This window comes from Telopea speciosissima, chromosome 1, assembly GCF_018873765.1.
Source record: "Telopea speciosissima isolate NSW1024214 ecotype Mountain lineage chromosome 1, Tspe_v1, whole genome shotgun sequence".
Lineage (NCBI taxonomy): Eukaryota > Viridiplantae > Streptophyta > Magnoliopsida > Proteales > Proteaceae > Telopea > Telopea speciosissima.
Genome location: NC_057916.1, coordinates 71,802,521 through 71,821,783, shown reverse-complemented (window position 1 = coordinate 71,821,783; position 19,263 = coordinate 71,802,521). Strand labels below are relative to the sequence as shown.

The following is a 19,263-nucleotide window of genomic DNA, read 5'->3' as shown; positions in this document are numbered from 1 at the left end:
TTTTTTTTTTTTGGTTTAACATTGATGGCCCTTTACGTGCTCTCATTGGAGGGGAAAAAAAATTTCCATTTGCTTATACTTATACTAGTTCTTTTATTAAGTCAAAGATAAAAAGAGATTTTCACTATTAATTTTAGTATTGGCATTGTTTTTCTCATTGTTTTTTTTGCCAAGTTGACAGTCACTGGACATGTGCGATGATAGGATTTTGTCCTCTTTGAAAAAAATAATGTTAAACTGAAAAAGCAAAATAAAAGATTACATTTTTCTTTTAATTAAAAAATTCCAAAAAATCACACACTTAAGAAAATCTTAACTTATTCTCAAGTTTGAGAGAGAGAGAACCTATTCGGGTGGATGATGATTATTGCGGGTTAGTGAGTTGTTCTATTAAAAAGAAAACTAGGGTTTTGGTCATGTGAAGTCATTTGAAATGTTTTTATCCAAAATCAATCAATGCATGTCTCTATTTGTATTCAAGTATGTATTCGAGTATTTTATCACTTACTTTATAATTCTATTTTGGGGATTGGTGTGTGGTTTGTGTGATTATACTTTCATAAAAAAAAGGATAATTGTATGAAGTTTTTTTTTTTTTTTTTTGGGTTGTAATATAATATTATAAAGTTTAGCTTGGACATGTGCCCCTATCCTGATAGTCTGACATGCATGTGAAATTACAACCCCACTCCCATGAAATTAAAAATTCCATTTATTGTGATGTCCCTGCTCCCCTCCCTACAAAAAAAAAAGTAATCCCATTGTTTGTATATATAAAATAGGGAAATTTATAAAACACCTCCTGAAAATGGGTTGATACTCAGATCATCCCCTCATATTTGAAAATACTCAGAGCACCTCCTCTACACTAACGGTGTTAGTCTGCTATTAGTTATTGGTGTAAAATGACTATTTTACCCTTGTACTAAATCATTAGAATTAAATTTACAATACTACCCTTTCCTTCGTCTTCAACCTAAAATACCCCACTGCCTTTGCTTCGCCCAGGCAGCCCCGCCGCTGCTGCCTGCGCTTCCTCACACCTGCAACTCAAGATGTAGCTCTTTCCCAGAGCTGGTGGAGAATGCTACAACAACAGTAACAAAGGAGAAATATCTTTCAAATGGCAACGAAGTCAATTTTGAAGCTCCTCAATTTCTGGAGTTTAAGAGAGTGTTCAAGGGCATTCATGTGGAAGCAGATATCAACTTTCTCCATTATCAGTTTCACCAGAAAACCTTTCACGTACACCTTTTTATTCACAAGCCAAAACCTTAGTCTCCCAGGTGTAAAATATTTCTTCATTCTTAATTTCCACATAGCTTTACAAATACATCCACTATTTCATTGACACCCCAGAAACTTAAGAACATAAAATAGCAAATCCATTCCTCTTCAAGAAATAAAATAGTAAATCGGTGTCAGAGGTCACTTATTATGAAGATAAATTATAGCCAAATGACAGTATTTCTAGAAACAATAGCATGTGTATCTGCCAATAAGACTGACACTCCTATAAGCATTCACTAACTATAAGGTTAGTAATTTGTATGAGGGATGAAATCACAAAATTTCCAGGGTCATCCTTTTCACTAGAAAAGCAAGCAATGACACTATATAAGAGTCGCCCTTCATTCAAGAGGGCCTTGAGAACACAACTGGGAAATTCTACAATCCCTTTTCGTCATATTAAGCATTTAATCCAAGACATCCCAAAGTTTTAGAACTCTAAGGCCCTACAATTTCTAAACACTCCTACACACTCCCTGCAATCCAAACCAAGATACCATTAAAACTGAACTTAATTTCAATCATGGTAATGACCCTACGCTCAAAGATACCATAATAATTGAACATAACCACAGTCCAGGCCGCAGTGATTCCACAATCAAACTTACCATCCATCAAATTGAACTTAACTGCAATCTCGTCAATGGCCCTGCGATTAAATAAGCTTTTCGAGATCATCCATTGACTAAATCGTCACTGTTTCTACTTTTAGAGTTAAGAGTCACTTTTTTCTTCTTCTACAATATCAGCAATGAGCTAGGAAGAAGTTGATTATGAGAAATAAAGAAGAGAAAAGGGAAGAAGAAGAAATAAATAGACAACAGAAGAGAGACGTTACCTGGGATGGGAGAGAGAATATCAGAGAGGAGATAGAGAAGAGGAACGGATAGTATGTTCCCGCCGCTGCAATCGATCAGGAACGGAGACGGAGAAGATGAAAGGAGCAGGGGTAATATAGAAATTTGGCTGTACAGGTTTTTTCCTTCAAGCTGGTTCGTTGAATCTTCACCTTTCTCCACGAGGTACACCGACAGCTGCAGCGGTGGTGGTGCTGCGAGCAGAGTTGTAGGAAAAGGGTGGGGTATTTTAGGTTGAAGATGAAGGAAAGGTAGTATTGTAAATTTAATTGTACATGTTGGGTTTTTAGATCTAAGGGTAAAATAGTAATTATACTCTTCTCAAGGGTAGTTTAGGATTTTCAAAAAATTTAACTAGTTGACTTCATCAGTTAACTAACGGTAGGGTCTAATTTGAGTATAGGGCTCTAATGCAGAGGGTGATCTGAGTATTTTCAAATATGAGGGGATGAACTGAGTATCGGTCCATTTTCAGGGGGTGTTTCGTAAATTTTTCTATAAAATAAGCATTGATGAACTTGCACGTGCTCTCATTGGGGTGAAATAAATATTTCATTTACTTATACTAGTTCTTTTAATTCAAAAAGATACAAAGAGATTGGGAAACAGTTTTTTGTACGGGAGTGTGGCCTACGCCTGCACTCCTATGTTTCTATCTCTCTCCTCCTTAAAATAAGGGGGCAGAGGTGTCTTTTCACATGGGAATGAGAGAGATAGACTCATGAGAGTGCTGGCGTAGGACACACTCTCATACAGAGATCTTTTTTCCAAAGAGATTTTTACCATTATGTTACTATTGTCATTGTTTTATTCATTTTTTTTTTCAAGTTGATACATGTGCAATGATAGGATTACGTGTCTGGCCATTGGCCCGATGTGCCTAGCAGCTTGATATGTAACAACTTTATTCACCCTTGAACTTAAATCCCTAATCGACATGGTTCAGAATAGAGTTGCAATAAGATCGGGTTTGGCCAGGCTTTTTAAAACCTGAACCCAACCCAGAGTCCCCTTAGCTGGGCTCGACCTGACACTGACTCAGGGCCAAAAAATCCAATCCTAATCCGCCCTCAAGGTCGGACTAGGTTGACCCTGATTGGCCCTAACCATTGGAAGGGGGGGGGGGAAGGGTGATGTAAGGGCTAGGCCAAGCTGAGGAGAAGAAGAATAAAGAGGAAGAACAAGCAAGCAAGAAGAAGACAAGGTCAAGCTAGGCAAAGCTGGGCTCAGCCTGAGGCCTCAACCATGGCCCGGCCTAGCACTAATTCAGGGCCATAAACTCCCAGCCCTGACCCACCCTCAAGGACAGGGTATCTCAGCCTAGGCTCTGTTCGGGCTCAGGGTGGGTCAATGCGGGCCTAGGTCGTCAGGACCAAATTTGCACCCTCTAGTTCGTATCTAAGTATCAAGATTGGATTGGTGTCTCAGATCAGATCAGTATCGCCAAAAATCACAAATATGACGCATTTGCCCTTCTTTTTCATTAAAGACTTTTTTTTTTAAAACCTTTTTACCATTGTCCGTATAGGTGTATCGGATTGGTCTCGACAGATACCGATCTGATCCGTCCAATATCGACCGATCCAATCAAGATTGCAAACCATTCTAAACAACAATATTCTTTTCCGCCCCTTGCCCCAACCTACCAAAACATGGTCCTATCGCTTTTGTGTTTTTGTGTGTGTTACAAACCATTCTAAACAACAATATTCTTTTCCGCCCCTACTATTTCAAAATATGGTGTGTGTGGAATTCAATAGCTAAACTTGGATTTTGTTATGGGAAGGGTTTCTTTAGTCGGATCATCCATGGGTATTTGGAAACATGAGTGTGTGTGGAATTCAATACTAAACTTGGATTTTGTTATGGGAAGGGTTTCTTTAGTTGGATCATCCATAGGTATTTAGGAACATGAGTGTGTGTGGAAATCAATAGCTAAACTTGGATTTTGTTATGGGAAGGGTTTTCCTGGTCGGATCATCCATGGGTATTTGGAAACATGATAGGGAAAGAAAACAAAAAGTTAGGATAGTTTAGACATTCATCCAATAGATGACGAACTTTATTCTATTTGGATGGTCTTGGCGCACTAGACCAGACTGTCATTTTCCGATTTGTCCACCAAAAAAATTTTCTCCTACCATTGTATTTTTTTTGTTTTTACAAATTCCATATCCATATAACGAGGTGCTCCAATCATAGTAAGCGGTCAACCACTAGCTCTAGCAAGTATTTTTATCTGCTCCATATCCTGCCCACTCCATTTCCCCAAGTTCCTTTAATAGATGGGGTGGACCCAACCTGGGTAGGATAGGGTGGTCATTTCCGCCCCCTCTATTAGAGGAACTTGGGGCAATGGACCTACCTTCTAGCAATGGGTATCCAACCATACTTGCTAAGGGTGCAACCAAGCCAAGTCCTTTAACTCATCGAGGCTCAGCCTTGTCGGGTTCATCCCAGCCTAGACAGGATTGATCCTAGTTGGGCCAAGTTGGTCCTTATTGATGTAATAACTCGTACGTGTGATCTAAAGAAACTGGAGATTTAATCTTCCGGGACCCTCAGCTCCAAAATCAAGCTCTACTTGCCAAGGTGGTCTGGCGCCTATGGAGCCCTTCGGATTCTACATGGGGTAAGCTCGTGAAGAGTATTTATTTCCCCTCTACTGAGTTCTTAAAGGCTATAAAAGGTTCCAAGCCGTCCTGGGCATGGCAAAGCATTCTAGCTGGTCGTGAGGTGCTCTTATTAGGTCTCTGTTGGTTGGTAGGTGATGGCAAGGACATTTTAATTTGGGAAGATAATTGGCTTCCTTATGCTCTTGGATTCAAAATTACAAGTCCTAAACTTCAGGATTGCCCACTCTCTCTAGTTGCTGATCTAGTTCATGAAGAATCAAAGTCATGGAATGTTAATCTGTCGCATCAATATTTTTCTCCAATGGATACTTTGGAAATTCTCAAAGTCCAGATTCCCCTCTTCCCCAGAGCTGATAGATGTGTATGGGGGGGGGGGGGAGTAAAATTTGGAGCTTTCTCGGTCAAGACAACATAATATATCCTGTGTAACCAGAAAAGAACAAAGAAATGTGAACATGCTTCATCATCGAGATCTTGTATTCCTCATGTTCCAAGCTCAGTTTGGAAGACAATTTGGGGAATTCCTACTCTCCCTAAGATTAGGAATTTTATTTGGAAAGCTTGTGCCTTTGGTCTTGCAACATGGGAAGGTTTACAGCGTCGCCAGGTTCCAATTGATGCTTAGTGCAATAGATGTTGAGCTTTAACTGAATTAGCAGGTCACATTATCATGGATTGCCCGTTCTCTTCTCCTCTCTCTATTAATTTCTCAACTGCGGGGAATCTCAACCTCATCGAAATGGATTTCTAAATGGTGTGATCTCCTGAAAGGAAACAAGAAAGAGACGCAGCCGATGGTTAGTTTGTGCTCCTTCATATGCTGGCATATTTGGCTAAGTTGAAACAAACTCATTCATGATTTAAAAAAAAAAAAAGTCAGTAACTCCAGTAGAGACATGTTCTTTGGCTGTCCAAGCATTTGAAGAATTTTGGAATGTATCAAGACCATCTCATAGTACTAGAAGAGATTTCCCTTCCATGCCATCACCTCAACGATGGCACCCACCTCCAGAAGGCACCTTCAAAGTCAATTGTGATGCTTCATTTTCCCAGAATCAGTCTAAGGGAGGCGTTGGCTTTATAATCAGAACTTCTATTGGGAACAGTATTATAGCAATTTCTAAACCTTGCAAATTCGCAACTATTTTGCAAGGTGAAGCAATCTCTATCGATCCAGCATTCTGGATACAATGGTGGAGTGTTGGGAGAAGACTATGGTGGAAACTAATAACCAAATGTTGGCCTCCATTCTTCAAGGACGTATTTCGAGCACTCCAATAGAAGTTAGACCCATTATAGAAGATATATAGCAGATCAGGTCCTTCTTTTTAGATTGTTCCTTCTCTTATGTTCTTAGGAGTATCAATGGAATACGATACCCTAGCTAGGAAGGCCTTATCAGTTGAGCGAACGATAACCTGGCCTAACTCCACTACATAGCTTGTCTGTCTTTGTAATGTGGACTCCATGAGTTCCTCTCTTAATGGTAAAAAATTACCTTTTACCAAAAACAAACCTCATATATATACTCTCTTTATTTTTAAGTCCCTTGTAGTTGTGCATGTTTGAGCTCTTCCAAACTTGAGCCTTACTTGCTCCAACATCCCTACATTCTTCACGAGTTTTGAAGCTAGGTTAGACTTCTTTATTTTACTTTTTACTTCATTTGATTTCATCTACTATGTTGTGAAATATCCTTCAATCATTGCAAGTACATCGTGTTGCCTATTGTGCGGTAACAACTACATGCCATAAATTGAGGTATGTCTATTTAGCTCTTGATAGGTATGTTGTATATTCTGTTAGTATATTTCTAATTGCATTAGCTTTTCTTCAATTTTGAGGTCTCCTCCTCAAAGTGTAGAGTGATTTGATGGAAATACCTTGTATTCAAATCTCCATATTTGACCCAATTAAGCCTGGACTTTTTCTCCCATAATCATTGCTCTTGAGAGATTGAATGTTTCAAATTAGCTGTAAGATATTTCTCACTTTAATTCCATTCCTCATCTCTAGTATATACAAGAACAACAGACAGGGGATAAGAAAGCTGAGCTCAAAGAATGTCAATTCGATTTTGCAACTTCCCCATTTCGTGCCTGTTCCAATATGTAAGGGCCTTAGTAAACCCTTAGTTTTGGTCTAGAGCTTAATATAATGTATAATTAAGCTCTGGTCCAACAAATTTGTGTATCAGGCCCTCCTACATTAAGGCTCAAGTCAACAAGCTTGAGCCATATAGACAACCTCACCAAAACTGGGCCAGACTTGGTCTTCATTGTTAGGCCAACAATTTTATTTCTTGCTTCTCTCGAAGAGTGAAAATTTCAATAAACCCAAAAAATGATCATAACAAGTTTGAGAAGCACCAAAGCATCTATCACTTGGAGTAACTAATTTAGCGACAGATTTCTTTGGAATCTTTTGTTAGAATAATTTGTTCCAAATAGGAACAAAACCATAAAAGTCAAGATCTCCATAGGGCGTTCAAGAACACAATCAAACAAATAATAGAGAATTGTAGATAGAACCACTAACCCTATTTTGAATCCATAGTGATGATAATCATAGCAAAAAATAAAGAACCAAGACCAAGGTTCTTCCCCTTTATTCCCAACAAACAGACTTGATGAAAATACCGTATGCAACAGGGATGATGAACACTGAATATCTCCCTCTCTTTCCAAAATGCACTGCTCAACAGAGATTAAGAATAATTATTGTGATAGACTAGAGGGGGGATCTAATTCTCTTTATATAGTAATTCCTAAATAGTCTCTCTCATCATAGTCCCAGTAGGAATCTAAATGTCCACACCAAAATCAGTCCACATAGAACTCCTAATATAAATCAATGACCCCCTTTATTAGACCAATAATCTAATTATCCTGAGTTTTAAGATATTTAATATTAATCCACATAAAATATAAGATTTAATATTAGTCCCAATAGGATTAAAATTCTAACATCTTTATATACAATGAAGATGTATTCATGTTTTGGTTCTTTTAATCTGGTTAATTATAAACTATTAAGTAAGAAATGTTGAAATGTATTAACAGATCCCAGCATATCCATTTTCTGTTTGTAATCATAAATTAAAATATACAGTTGTCCACAATACCTTTGTATTCCAGTCTCGTTTTATTGAAAGAATGAAATACTGAAATCTACCATACTTGGAAGTGAGAATTCACAGTCCATTAGTCCTTGTTACTTCAACATTCAATTTTTTGACAGATAATCATCAAAGAATCAATCTATTCTTTGATTGGGGAACTCAAATTGTTGAATCCAGTATTCTCCATTGAAATTATCTCGATAACCATCCAGATCGGATAAAAAACAGCTTCAAACTGATGGTAGTCATTTGCTCTACCCAGTCCTCCATGGGTGGCAATCCCACCTGAGAAGCGAGCCAGTTTTTGTACTCAAACTACAAATACAACACAGAGAATGTCATGTAAGAAATTAGCATATGCCCACAAAAAGTACGTTTCAAAGATCAAAACCATCACAAGCATCAGCAACTTTCTTGTGTGTGTATGGGAGAGAGAGACATTTGAACAAAAGCAAATATCATAGTAACGTTTCTTGTTGTATAATACATTTTTATGGTTTACTTGCTAGGAGACTAGTTTAACCTAGGTGTGGGATCAAAAGAAATGGGGGGCTACAAAACCTGGTCCTTGTCAAATTTATGGGTGTAGTGATTGGGTCTTGCTGTCTCTTCCATATGTCGGTAGTGTTCTTCAACAGAGTTCATCATCTCCTGCTCAAACGGTAGTAGCACCTTGCCAGATAGAACCTGTGCTACCCACTTGGCCTGTAGCTCAAAAATCATGAAGGGGAGAACCTGGTGATAGTGAATGAATGAGATCGAGTTTATGCTATTAATTATCCAAACAGCTAAAGAAGTTAAAATCATCATCATAATTATATCAACCAATTAACCATGAAAGGTAAGCCCACAAAAGATAGCCAAGGAGCCAAGCGAGGTGGAAAAACGTGCTTGTACAAGGGGCCAACTCGATTATCCTCCACAGTCACAATTCCATTTGTTTCAAGAAATGGAAAATTGTATTCATATCTGCACAACTTTGGCAAGTCAAGACAGAAAACATAAAAGTACGTACTTAGTTGAAGTAGTGATGTTGCTGCACTTTATTTAACTCCCATCAAATCCTTTTATCCTCTAAATCAAAATTTTCTCCTTCTTAACACCTAAGAGCAGAGCAGAGCACAGGTAAAATTGAAACTGTAGAACAAGAAAAAGAATTACCAGAAATTACAGACAAAATAAAACTGAAGATAGAAGTGATTGGTCCATACATGCACTGTACAGTGGAAAATGATATCTGCAAAAACTGAGGACTCATCTTGAAAAGCCACCTTACCGTCCTCAAAAACACGTTCTATCTGTAACATATATGGGACTCAATTTAGTCACTTGATGCTTCTTCCCCACTAAGAAGATCTTCGTAACAGAACACTTACCATTGAATGTTGCCATATATTACAATACTTGTCCAACTTCCCGATTTTGACATTTGGGGACCTTGATGCTATATAAACTTCCTTGGAAACTTCTGAGATATCTCTGGAAATGTCATGGGCGCTAGGCCCATTTCCAATCAATACGACAATCTGAACAGCAGAAATATGCGTTAGTAATCAAATTAATAGACTGCAGCAAATACAATGTATGAGTAAATAATAACGTGAATGAATTGATCCTGCAATCTAACAAAATAGAGAGAGGGAATGAAATTATTGAAAATGATAAAACTGAATGAAATATTCTAATACAGATTTCTGTTCAATGTTACTTCAATCAATCCACATTGTCATATCTTAAAGAAAGGGATTAGAGATGCCAACAACCTGAGAATACTTGAGAAGAATGCAGTTTAGACAAGAGGTTGAAAGAAAGGATTAGAGAAGGAGAGAAGAGAAGAAGAAAATGAGACAAGAGGATTTTAATGTGGTTCGGTTCTGTAGAACCTACGTCCACAGTGTAGAACTTCAACTATGCTTTGGTAAGTTTACAATGACAATCTTTATAGGGGATAAGAGAATCAATCAAGGGATGTGTCCCTTCTTTGTAAGGAAATCATTTGATATGGGATTGATTCTTATCTCTTGAGGATCCATTTACTCTTTCAACAGTCTTTACTTAAATTCTTTCCTTCTCTGAATTCCAAAAGATTTGCTGTGTGATTGAGATCCTTGAGATCCTTGTCAATCCATTGTGTTGGCTTGCCATAGTTGTAGAAAACGGTAGGATGGGATTTGAAAGTATTCAAATCACATTTTGAATGATTTCCTTCTATATGGATATTCACAAGACTACAAGCAGTACATCTCCTTTCCCTACTAAAACTTCTTGGCACATTTGGTCTGTGTACTCTGTAACTGCTCTATTGATCTCTATAGTCTCACGTGGACGAATGCAAAGCAAATCGTTAATATCTCTGTGATATACATGTAATCTCTCACCAATAAAGGAACCTTATTGTGGTGGGCGAGCTTGCCTTTTGTGCAGCCATCTATCATATTTGGATGGAGAGGACAACAGGAGGACCATTAAATCTAGAACCTTTCACCAAATTTGGGTCTTTTTCAATTGAAGTCCTGCTCAGTCTTGGGACCTTCCTATCCAATTGCACAAAGGAGATCCCATTAGGGATTAATGTTTGTTTCTTATTGTTCCTTGTTTGTTCTTCCTCCCTAAGTAGGGGTCCCTGTCTGTACTCTTTTGGGCTCTTTGAATATAATTCATTATCCATTAAAACAAAAAAAAAAAAGAGAGATAAGAGCAGGGGTTGGAAGGAAATGAGTATCTATTAAAACAAATCATATAACTAAAGCTACTATTATATATGCAAAGATTTGCTTTTCTGGAGATAAATCATATAATTCAAGAGTAGTTTGTATTTACACACCTGGTCTCGAAATGGTTCAGGAATTCTGTAATTGTGGCTATGTATTTGCTTGGCCACTTATCAATGCCTATTCATTTAACCCAAAAAAAAAAAAAAAAATCAATGCCTGTTCAAGATTCAGACAACCCTACCGAAACGCATAGTGGATCAGAGAACAGCCAAATTCAATAAAGAAAGATGATATGACGATGCAAATACCAATTAACACAACAGAGTTAGTTGTGAATGCTCAAGATCCAGTTGTTAATAAACAGGGCCAGTTGGAACCAAGCCAGCAGAAGAGGGAGAGAAGTGCAAGAACCAAAAGAGCTCCAGTCTGGACCAAGGACCACGTGTTGCTGTAAGAGATTGAAGGACCACCTGTTGCTGTAAGAAATTGGTTAAAGACCATGTGTGTTGTAAGAGATTTGGTTAGAAATTCTGTTTAGATTAGTTGTGTGGTTAGGAACTCTGTTACTTAGTTGTAAGAGAGACTGTATTCTTGAACTACGGTCTTGTTTGTCTTGTTTGGCTTTAAATATACCTGATTACAGTGGAATAAAATAAGAAAAGATTCAACTTCTGTTCTTCCACTTTCTTCTTCGTTCTTCTTCCTTTCTCTCTTCATAACAAAAGACTACTGGAGATTCTGATTTCTAATAACTTATAAATATGAAGAAGAAGAGTGGTAGTCGGAGCCACACCTGGATCTCGACGAATCTCGGCTTCGTATTGTGGCCGTTGCAGACGACTACGGCGTCAAACTATCACGAACTTGGTAGATCTGTTCAAGACAATCTTCCCTCCAGTGACGACAACCTTTTCTCTCCAGAGAACACTAACTCTAACTAACTAATTCAGTTGTAACAGTTACATTCCTAACACAAACACCTCTGTGAACAGCTCCTCCGATTTCAATTCCGACTCCGATTCCGATTCGGAAGTATTGGTCCGGGTTGGAGAGGAGCGAGACTGAACGATCCATTCGTTTGGGCTTCCATTATTACGCTCCACGCGGACGACTTCAGTGCGGAAGCGGATCAACTCAACGAGTCGGAAATCCCTGGCGAAGTCGTCCAAATAGGAGAGGATCTCCTCGTGTCGAGGATACGTTCTGGAGTCTCCACCATGGCCTTCCTTGAGGAATGGGTAATCCAAGAACCCCATCAACTGCCTCGGCAAATTGGTTCGGAGAGAACGGTAAACGCTGCTGTGGACATGAACCCCAACACCTTCTTCCCCTTGACGACGACTCTGTTCGAACAGAGTCGGACCCAGTGGGTTGGTCTCGAGTCTGTCACCGTAAACCCATGTGCCTCCGAGTCGGTCACCCTTCTCAAACACTACCACCTGATGTCCTTCCCTTCGGAGCTCTCGAACAGCGACGAGACCGCAAGCTCCAGCTCCGACAACGGCCACTTTAGTAGAAGAAGAAGAAGAAGAAGATCCTCCTGATACCATTACTCAAAAATCTCAATTCCTCTTCCATCGAATGTTCTGACCTTCTTCTACATACTAAGTAGTATTAAACTACTAACATAACCTTTATCATTAGAAAATCTTATTATAACTGAAGTAGTTTAAAGATAACAGATTTTTTTTTTCTGAAGATAAATTTTATCATTAAATAATGGGGAAGTGGGAGCACGGATCCTTACGCACACGGGGGCCAATGGGAGAGTGCGCACCAGCATCAAGTGATGCGTCATTTACACATTTCATGAAAGGTGGGGAGGTCATTTTGCCCCCATGTGTTGGGGCGCAGGACGTAAAACCTGAGACAAAGTTCTTTTTCCCATAAATAATTTATGGACGCACGTTCTCTATCTGTGAGCACATCCAGGTGCAGGCGCCCAGACACTGAGGAGGGCACAATACCTCCCCAGTGCAAAGAACTTTAACCCATAATTCAAACGCCAACTAATATAACTTCTCCAAGAAACTAAGTGAGCAATTCTATTCTTGTACTGTAAGGAAATATATTGATAGCCCAAGTGTTAACTTGATCATGTGGGAATTAATTGGCAAAGTGTTGTGTGGTCTTCTCCATTATGTACCTAGTTGCTTATTGGCATGATATATAACATTTATGACCAAACAAAAAAACTTTGTTAGGGAGTGTGTGGCCAGGGCTAAGACACTGAGGAGGGCAAAATGACCGCCTTGCCTCCCGTGAAAGGTGAAAATGATCACCCTATTTATACTTCCACCCGTTTTCCCATTGGCCCCTACGCTGGTATAGGGGCCATACTCCCGGACTGAGAATGTATTCCCAACATTTATAATGGATGAGAGGAAGAGAGAACCTAACCGACTGGATGATTATTCTGGGTTACTAAGTTATTATATGAAAAAGAAAACTAGGGTTTTGGTGATGTGATGTAATTTGAAATATTTGTATCCAAAATCAATCAATGCATTCCTCTTTTTGTATTCAAGGATTTCATTACATACGTGAGATGTTTGTATATAATAGCATAAAAGTCTAGCTTTGACGTATGGCCCCTGCCCTAACATAGCGTGAAATTACAACCTTGTTCGTGGACTTAAAACTTTCATTTATTATTTTTTTGATGTCCATTCAAGTGCTCTAATTGGCATGTATAGAATAAGCATTGATGACTCTGTATTTTTTTTTTCCTTTTTTGGTTTAACATTGATGACCCTTTACGTGCCCCCATTGGAGTGAAAAAAAAAAATTTCCATTTGCTTATACTAGTTGTTTTATTAAGTCAAAGATAAAAAGAGATTTTTACTATTAATTTTAATATTGGCATTGTTTTTCTCATTTTTTTTTTCAAGTTGACAGTCATTTGACATGTGCGATGATAGGATTTTGTCCTCTTTGAAAAAAAAAATGTTAGACTAAAAAGTTAAAATAAAAGATTACATCTTTCTTTTAATTAAAAAATTCCTAAAAATCACACACTTAAGAAAATCTTTACTTCTTCTCAAGTTCTAGAAAGAGAGAAAACCTAGCCGGGTGGATGATTATTGCGGGTTAGTGGAGTTGTTCTATTAAAAAGAAAACTACGGTTGGTGAAGTGATGTCATTTGAAATGTTTCTATCCAAAATCAATCAATGCATGTCTCTATCTGTATTCAAGTATTTCATCACTTACATAAGATGTTTGTGTATAATAATATAATTGTATTTTGGGGATTGCTATATAGTTTGTGTGCTTATACTTTCATAAAAAAAATATAATTGTATAAAGTTTTTTGTTTTTTTTTTTTGGTAATATAATAGCATAAAGTTTAGCTTGGACATGTGCCCCTACCCTGACACGAGCATGTGAAACTACAACCCCACTCCTATGAAATTAAAAATTCCATTTATTTTGATGTTCCAGGCTTGTTGCAAGTAATCCCATTGTGTGTATATATAAAATAAGCATTGATGAACTTGCACGTGCTCTCATTGGGGTGAAATAAATATTTCATTTATTTATACTAGTTCTTTTAAGTCAAAAAAATAAAAAGAGATTTTTACTATTATGTTACTATTGTCTTTTTTTTTTCAAGTTGATACATGTGCAATGATAGGATTACGTGTCTGGCCGTTGGCCCAATGTGCCTAACAGCTTGATTTGTAACTACTTTATTCACCCTTGAACTCAAATCCCTAACCAACATGGTTCGTAATAGAGCTGCAATAGGATCGGGTTTGACCAGGCGTTTTAAAACCCCAACCCAACCCAGAGTCTCCTTAGCTGGGCTCAGACTTGGCCCGACACTGACTCAGGGCCAAAAAATCCAATCTTAATCCGCTCTCAAGGTCGAACCGGGTTGACCCCCCTAACCATGTGGAGGGGGGAAGGGAGATGTAAGGGCTGGGCCAAGCTGAGGAGAAGAAGAATAAAGAGGAAGAAGAAGCAAGCAATAAGAAGACAAGGTCGGGCTAGGTAGAGTCGGGCTCAGCCCGAGGCTTCAACCATGGCTCGGCCTGGCACTAATTTAGGGCCATAAACTCCCAGCCCTAACCCACCCTCAAGGACAGGGTATCTCAGCCTAGGCTCTGTTCGGGCTCAAGGCGGGCCAATGGGGGCTCAGGTCGTCAGGGCCAAATTCGCACCCTCTAGTTCGTAATCTTAGTATCAAGATTGGATTGGTGTCTCGGATCAGATCAGTATCGCCAAAAATTGCAAATATGACGCATTTGCCCTTCTTTTTCATCAAAGACTTTTTTGTAAACCTTTTTACCATTGTCTGTATAGGTGTATCGGATCGGTCTCGGCAAATACCGATATGATCCGACCAATATCGACCGATCCAATCAAGATTACAAGCCATTCTAAACAACGATATTCTTTTCCGCCCCTTGCCCCAACCTACCAAAACATGGTCCTATCACTTTTGTGTTTTTGGGTCTGTTACAAACCATTCTAAACAACGATATTCTTTTCCATCCCTACTATTTCAAAACATGTTGTGTGTGGAATTCAATAGCTAAACTTGGATTTTGTTATGGGAAGGATTACTTTAGTCGGGTCATCCATGGGTATTTGAGAACATGAGTGTGTGTGGAATTCAATAGCTAAACTTGGATTTTGTTATGGGAAGGGTTTCTTTAGTCGGATCATCCATGGGTATTTGGGAACATGAGTGTGTGTGGAATTCAATAGCTAAACTTGGATTTTGTTATGGGAAGGGTTTTTCTGGACGGATGATCCATGGGTATTTGGTAACATGATAGGGAGAGAAAACAAAAAAGGAGGATAGTTTAGACATTCATCCAATAGATGACGGACTTTATTCTATTTGGATGGTCTTGGAGCACTAGACCAGACTGTCATTTTCCGATCTATCCACTAAAAATTTTTTCTCCTTCAGCCATTGTATTTTTTTGTTTTTACAAATTCCATATCCATATAACGAGGTGCTCCAATCATAGTAAGTGGTCAACCACTAGCTCTAGCAAGTATTTTTATCTGCTCCATTTCCTATCTGCTCCATTTGCCCAAGTTCCTCTAATAGAAGGGGTGGATCCCACCTAGGCAGGGGTAGGGTGGTCATTTCTGCCCCCTCTATTAGAGGAACTTGGGGAAATGGAGCTGCCCAGGAAATGGAGCAGATAAGTATGGTTGGATACCCTCTAGCAATGGGTATCCAACCATACTTGCTAAGGGTGCAACCAAGCCAAACTAGGTCCTTTAACTCATCGAGGCTCAGCCTTGTCGGGTTCATCCCAGCCTAGATAGGATTGATCCTAGTTGGGCCAGGTTGGCCCTTATTGATGCAATAACTCGTATGTGTGACTTAAAGAAACTGGAGATTTAAGCTTCTAGGACCCTCAGCTCCAAAATCAAGCTCTACTTGCCATGGTGGTCTGGCGCCTATGGAGCTCTTCGGATTCTACATGGGGTGAGCTCATGAAGATTATTTATTTCCCCCCTACTGAGTTCTTAAAGGCTATAAAAGGTTCCAAGCCATCATGGGTATGGCAAAGCATTCTAGCTGATCGTGAGGTGCTCTTATTAGTTCTCTGTTGGTTGGTAGGTGATGGCAAGGACATTTTAATTTGGGAAGATAATTGGCTTCCTTATGCTCCTGGATTCAAAATTACAAGTTCTAAACTTCAGGATTGCCCAGCCGATCTAATTCATGAATAATCAAAGTCATGGAATGTTAATCTGTCGCATCAATATTTTTCCCCAACGGATACTTTGGAAATTCTCAAAGTCCAGATTCCCCTCTTCCCCAGAGCTGATAGATGTGTAGGGGGGGGGGGGGGGGAGCAAAATTTGGAGCTTTCTCGGTCAAGACAACATATTACATCCTGTGTAACCAGAAAAGAACAAAGAAATATAAACATGCTTCATCATCGAGATCTTGTATTCCTCAGGTTCCAAGCTCAGTTTGGAAGACAATTTGGGGAATTCCTACTCTCCCTAAGATTAGGAATTTTCTTTGGAAAGACAACAAGGGAAGTTTTATAGCGTCGCCAGATTCCAATTGATCCTCAGTGCAATAGATGTGGAGCTTCAACTGAATCAGCAGATCACATTATCATGGATTGCCCATTTGCCAAAGCAGTGTGGTTCTCTTCTCCTCTCTCTATTAATTTCGTAGTTGCGGGGAATCTCAACCTCATTGAAATGGATTGCTAAATGGTGTGATCTCCTGAAAGGAAACAAGAAAGAGATGCAACCGGTGGTTAGTTTGTGCTCCTTCATTGCTGGCATATTTGGCTAAGTTGAAATAAATTCTTTCATGATTAAAAAAAAAAAAAAAAGTTAGTAACTCCAGTAGAGACCTGTTCTTTGGTTGTCCAAGCATTTGAAGAATTTTGGAATGTATCAAGATCATCTCATAGTACAAGAAGAGATTTCCCTTCCATTCCATCACCTCAACGATGGCACCCACCTTTGTAAGGCACCTACAAAGTCAATTGTGATGCTTCATTTTCCTAGAATGAATCTAAGGGAAGCGTTGGCTTTATTATCAAAACTTCTCTCGGGAACAGTATTATAGTGGTTTCTGAACCTTGCAAATTCGCAACTATTTTTGCAAGGTGAAGCAATCTCTATTTGATCCGACCTTCTATACACAATGGCGGAGTGGTGTAAGAAGATTATGGTGGAAATTGATAACCAAATGTTGGCCTCTACTCTTCAAGGACGTATTTCGAGCACTCCAACAGAAGTTAGACCCATCGCTGAAGATATATATAGAAGATCAGATCCTTCTTTTTAGATTGTTCCTTCTCCTATGTTCCAAGGACTATCAATGAAATAGCGGAAACCCTAACTAGGAAGGCCTGATTGGTTGAGAGAACGCTAATTGACCTAACTCCACTCCATGGCTTGTCCATCTTTGTAATGTGGACTCCATGAGTTCCTATCTTGATGAACAATAAATTATTTTTTACCAAAAAAAAAAACTTCTTATGTGTGTTGTAATTATGTAGATTCTTATATTCTATGATTTTATATATATATCTTGTAGTTGTGCATGCTTGAGCTCTTTTAAACTTGAGCCTTACCTGCTCCAACATCCCTACACTCTTCACGAGTTTTGAAGCTAGGTAAGACTTCTTTATTTTACTTTTTATTTCATTTGATTTCATCCATTATGTTGTGAGATATTCTTCAATCATTGCAAGTACATAGTATTGCCTATTGTACGGTAACAACGACATACCATAAATTGATCTATGTCTAAATAGCTCTTGATATGTATTTTGTATATTATGTTAGTATATTTCATTAGCTGTTGTTCAGTTTCAAGCTCTCCTCCTCATAGTCTAGAGTGATTTGATGGAAATACCTTGTGTTGCGTCAAGAAATCGTCGAGCGGTCCTGCGAGTGCCGTCACCTGCAAGTGGACGAAAGGGGTCAATCAGAGAGAACCGGTGTGGTCCCGGCCTAGGGCTCTCCGATGCCAAAGTTAGATCTCCGGCGTAAATAGATGAATAGTGATTATTCAAGATGAGTTTAGATGTCCCTTATGGGGTTGTGTACCTTTGCCTTTTATAGTAGCATATGGCGGTGTGGAGAGTCCCCGTTTGATTGACGATTGTCCGTTGAGTGGATAGAGGCCCTGGGTAATCGGGGCTCTATCCTCGATTGGCCATCTCCCCGGAGGGAGTGTCCTGGTGGCATCGTGGATCCTTGGTGGATAGATATCCGCGTGTGGTGATAACGCCCTTGGTGCTTGAATCCGTCTGGATGACGTGACCTCTAAGGGTCTAGAGTCCTGGTAGTGACATGAGTCTTAGCGATACGATCGGGGTCGTAGATGGGTGGCCCCCACCTCGGTGCCCATGATGTCGCTGGGTGAGGCCGTACTGTGAGGAGGCCGCGCTGGTGAGGCCGCGCCTGTGAGGTCCGTGAGGAGGCCGCGCTGGGTGAGGCGTGAGGAGGCCGCGCTGGGTGAGGCCGCGCCTAGGTGAGGCCGTGAGGAGGCCGCGCCGGGTGAGGCCGTGCCTGGGTGAGGCGTGAGGAGGCCGCGCTCGGGTGAGGCCGCGCCCGATGTGTGGCCGCGCCCGAGTAGTGGCCGCCCCGAATGGTGCCGACTCCGGTTCGTCCCTTGGCTATGGGGCGGGTCATCTATGACACGTGGCGGTCGTTGATTGGCCCTGTGAATATTGGATGTATCATTTGCCCCCACTCTCTTGGGATAGGATGTCCAAGAGAGTAGGTGTCTTTGCATAGTGAAGGGTCCGCGCGAATAAACTTTCCCGTGGGGTTTGCCCGTAAATCCACTAATGAGGTAGGAGAGGTTGGGGTTCAAACCTTACCTCCTACACTTTTTCTTTTTGTTTTTGTGGGTATATGTTCCTTCCTCTCCTTCTTCTTTCACTTCTCATTTCTCTTTCTTACTTTTGTCTCCGCTTTTGTTCTCCTTTAATTCCCCCTTTTTGTCTTTTGTCCTCTTTTTGGTGCCCACCATGTGCTTGTTTTTGGGTCACCTCCACTAGTATCCACTTTGCTTGATTTTGGGTCCTTGTGTTTGGGTTGTGTTCTCTTGGTGCCCTTGGTGCCTTGGTTTGCTTGGAAAGCTTGAGTGGTGCTTGGCTTGAGTGCCTTGGCTCTTGTGACCTCTATCCCTTGA

General features: G+C 39.8%; 2 protein-coding genes across 2 annotated transcripts in view; both read right to left on the bottom strand.

The window, feature by feature from the left end:
- The window catches only part of LOC122671704 (flavin-containing monooxygenase FMO GS-OX5-like), a 21,903-nt gene extending 9,642 nt beyond the window's left edge, over positions 1 to 12,261 (bottom strand). Inside the window, exon 1 of the mRNA XM_043869086.1 lies at positions 12,251 to 12,261. The gene's annotated coding sequence lies outside the window, so the exon portion shown is untranslated. The remainder of the gene's footprint in view (positions 1 to 12,250) is intronic.
- LOC122671712 (flavin-containing monooxygenase FMO GS-OX5-like) overlaps positions 7,972 to 19,263 on the bottom strand; it is a 25,598-nt gene continuing 14,306 nt past the window's right edge. The window contains exon 7 of the mRNA XM_043869114.1: positions 7,972 to 8,219. Coding sequence (XP_043725049.1) covers positions 8,097 to 8,219 — 123 coding nt within the window. The 3' untranslated portion in view covers positions 7,972 to 8,096. The remainder of the gene's footprint in view (positions 8,220 to 19,263) is intronic.